Raw genomic sequence first — 3383 nt, 5'->3', positions numbered from 1 at the left:
AAACAAATCAGAGCTGAAAAGTACACATGATCACTTCTAAATATTCTTCTCTCCTGCTGCATCAAGAAACCACTGTGCAAATGTTATTCAGCCAATCCTCTCAATTCTTACTCAAGTATTTATGCCTAGTTACAGATAATAAGGCAGAGTAGATATGGATTTGCTCAAGGCCACACATCAGATGAAATTCAGGCTTTTCTTTTCTCTGTTTCACCTTTATTTCATTACACCAAGATGTTTCTCTAGATGAAGGGTATTGCTGTACCAAGAGTCAAATGGAAATATCTACTGAAATAGTATATAATTTAAAAATGAAGAAAAAAGTGGGTCAGTAAGCTTACCTGGGACATCATCATCTTCTTCATCAATGTCTTCAGATTTTGGTGCTTTGCTATCCAACACTATAAAAGAAAGCCTTGTACTGAGCATATGAACTAATATGTAGATAGTTCTACAAACACAACAGTCCTACACAACCACCCTCAAAGCTATTATTTACAGGTTAAATAGGAAGTGTACATTTTCTAGCAAACATACACATACGTATATAACACATATACATATATACACACACCAAGAGAAATGCTTAGGAGTTAACACAGAGGAACTATACAACCAGGAAAGCCTCAGTGCACAATCTGATGTAAATCTATACAACACTGCTACAGTTAAAAGAAGTGGGTAATTTGAAAAACTAGGATGCAAGAGCCAGTGTTTCCATTCAACGGTGTAAGATGCTTGTCATTTCTAAGAACTGGTGCTTTTACCACACAGCATAACTGGCAAAACTACCAAAGTGTAGACACTACATAATTGAGCTCCCCCCCTCCAGTTTTCCTGTTATTCCCATGAAATTGGCAGTATCTTAATAATAGGGGTGTACCAATAGAGATTTTGGGGCCAATATACTGATAGGCCATTTTTAAGGAGGCATCTTGGCCAATACCAACCCAATTTCTGATACTAGTCCAGCAGCTGGGAGAGCTGCGTGCAGCTGGTAAGTCTGGTGTGGTAGAAGGGGAGGGGGGGGGGAAGAAAAGGGGCATGTGGGGAGGAACAACACAGATCAAGGCCCTGAAGGGGTGGGGCAGGGGCAAGTGCTGCCCAGCCGGAGCAGAGCAAGAGGGATATAAGCAGCTCCCGCTGCTGGATGCCGCTCACCCAGGAGCCGCTCATATGGCAGCTCATCCAGCACTTGCCTACTCATCTGGCAGCTCCTGGATCTGTGCAGATAATTTTCTTTGCATCTGTACCTATCTGATACTGGGCCGATGTATCAGTGCACCTCTACTTAAGTCTGCCGAATGCGGGCTGGAGTCAACAACTTGTGTATTAAAACTGACCTATTATTCCATTTTTAAGTTCCAAAAGAATTGGATTTTTTTCCTAATTATTTTTTCCTCTCTTATAGATTCATAGATGTTAGGAGCAAAAGGGACCTCAGTAGGTCAACAAGGAGCTACTGCTACCAATAAATAACTATTTTTCTGCCTTCAAATAAATTCTGGGTTCTTATAATACACACAGAGTTACTTTCCTAAAGTACCTGGGTTCTACCGAGGGTGGCTCAACAGATACCACAGAACAAATATTAGGTACTGTAAGAAGTTCCATTTCATAGCCACATTTTTCTGCTTGCTTCACAGATTGTTCAACATGTTAAACAGTAAAAACTAAAAACAAAAGTTTGAAACTAATCTCCCTGTTCACAGGGGTGTTTCAGTAAAGATGCATGGTTTCAGCAAAGGGAGCATGAAATGACTCAAATGATAAACACTCATACTCCAAGTTATAAAATAATGGGACAACCCTTTACATAGCACATAACAGCACTGCATATGATATAGAATTAACCAGCTGACTATGTTCAGCCATGGTTTTTCAGGCTCAAAACATTAACATACAATACAGGAAAAGTAACGCTTCATTTACACCTGACCTTAAGTTTATATCTAAGTTGGCAACTACCATATTTACTCAAATATAAGACTACCCTCCCAAAATTAGACTCTATGTATGGAAATTTATAAATGTTACAATTTTCCAGGTATAGAATCTAATTATTAGAGGTTAACCTTGAATTTGTCCCCCTCTCACTGCTACAATAAAAATAGATTTAGGGGGTGTCACAAGGCCCCCTTGCACTTTGCTTCCCCCCTCAACTTCTCCCTACAGTCCCCTTCCTCCTTATTGGCAGACCCCAATCTCCCTGAGCACATGGAAGTGAGGAGCAAATTTAAATACACTGACCCTAAAATAAACACAGTTTTAGTAAATTGCACACAGTACCCATACACACCTCATCCAGAATGGATGCCATTTACCTTTCTTGAAACTGCTGCAACTTTTAGCACAGGTAACGCCATACACATTTGTAAGCAGCATTTTGGCATCTACTCGTATGTAAATTATACATATTAGCCTAAAACCAAAAGGCTCCTGATTTACCAAACGGTTCATTGGGGTGGGCCCCAGCAGTCAACAGCTTTTCAGCTCAGCATGTGTGTACTCCAGACACCCCCACAAAGGAACCATGTGCTAATTAGCCCCCTACTCATGACTAGAACTGGGTGTTCTCGTCTTATACTGGGTTCTTACCTTGCTCTCATCTTATACTGGATGTGCTTGTCATGTTCAGATGGGCTGCACTAACCTATCCTTGTGGTAGGTTCCTATCTGCATGTCTGCACAATATGGGCCACATGTAATACAGTCATGCTCGGTGTTGACTACATTTAATCAACTTCCTAGTTATTTTCCATTACTGAGCACATGCTGCTTTTGGCAGCAGTTTAATGATAAACAGTGTATTTAGTGAGGTGTCCTTTTCCTCGATGCTGATTTGGGGAGGGAAAACCCCCCCAAAAAAACACACGCAAAAAAACCCCTTTGTCTTGTATTCAAGTAAATATGGTAATACAAAAAGTTCAAAATTGACCAACTTCTCAGACATCAGATGTATTACCCAAGCAGTTTCTACTCTCACATCCTCCCAGTATTCCACCTGTGATACTGCTACATACACAATTAATACTACACATTCAGTTACAACTAAGCTTCTGCACCATGTTACCAACATATCACAGCTCCAAACTTTTTATAAAGTTACAAAATTTTGACACCTGATATGAACAAACAAAGTTAATGCAACCTCAACACTGAATTAGCCGAGGGAAAGCCTAAAATGCTTTGTTGCTCTGAATTGCAGCTTGAGGGCTCCCGTTATGAATGAGCGCATGTGCATGTGTAGAGTGGGTAGGGGTATTTTATACAAACACAGAATACTTCAAACCTCTATGCGGCACTGGTCAGGCCGCAGCTGGAGTACTGCGTCCAGTTCTGGGCGCCACACTTCAAGAGGGACGTGGACGATATGGAAAGAG

At 40.8% G+C, this 3383-nt stretch overlaps 1 protein-coding gene across 1 annotated transcript in view; it reads right to left on the bottom strand.

Annotated features, from left to right (window-relative positions):
* Positions 1-3383, bottom strand: part of BTF3L4 (basic transcription factor 3 like 4) — a 13045-nt gene that overhangs the window by 2821 nt on the left and 6841 nt on the right. Inside the window, exon 5 of the mRNA XM_019531420.1 lies at positions 342-401. Coding sequence (XP_019386965.1) covers positions 342-401 — 60 coding nt within the window. The remainder of the gene's footprint in view (positions 1-341; positions 402-3383) is intronic.

The sequence above is a fragment of the Crocodylus porosus genome, unplaced genomic scaffold (genome assembly GCF_001723895.1).
Source record: "Crocodylus porosus isolate Cpor-Errol unplaced genomic scaffold, CroPor_comp1, whole genome shotgun sequence".
In the NCBI taxonomy this organism is placed as follows: domain Eukaryota; kingdom Metazoa; phylum Chordata; order Crocodylia; family Crocodylidae; genus Crocodylus; species Crocodylus porosus.
This window is presented reverse-complemented; position numbering and strand designations above follow the sequence as displayed.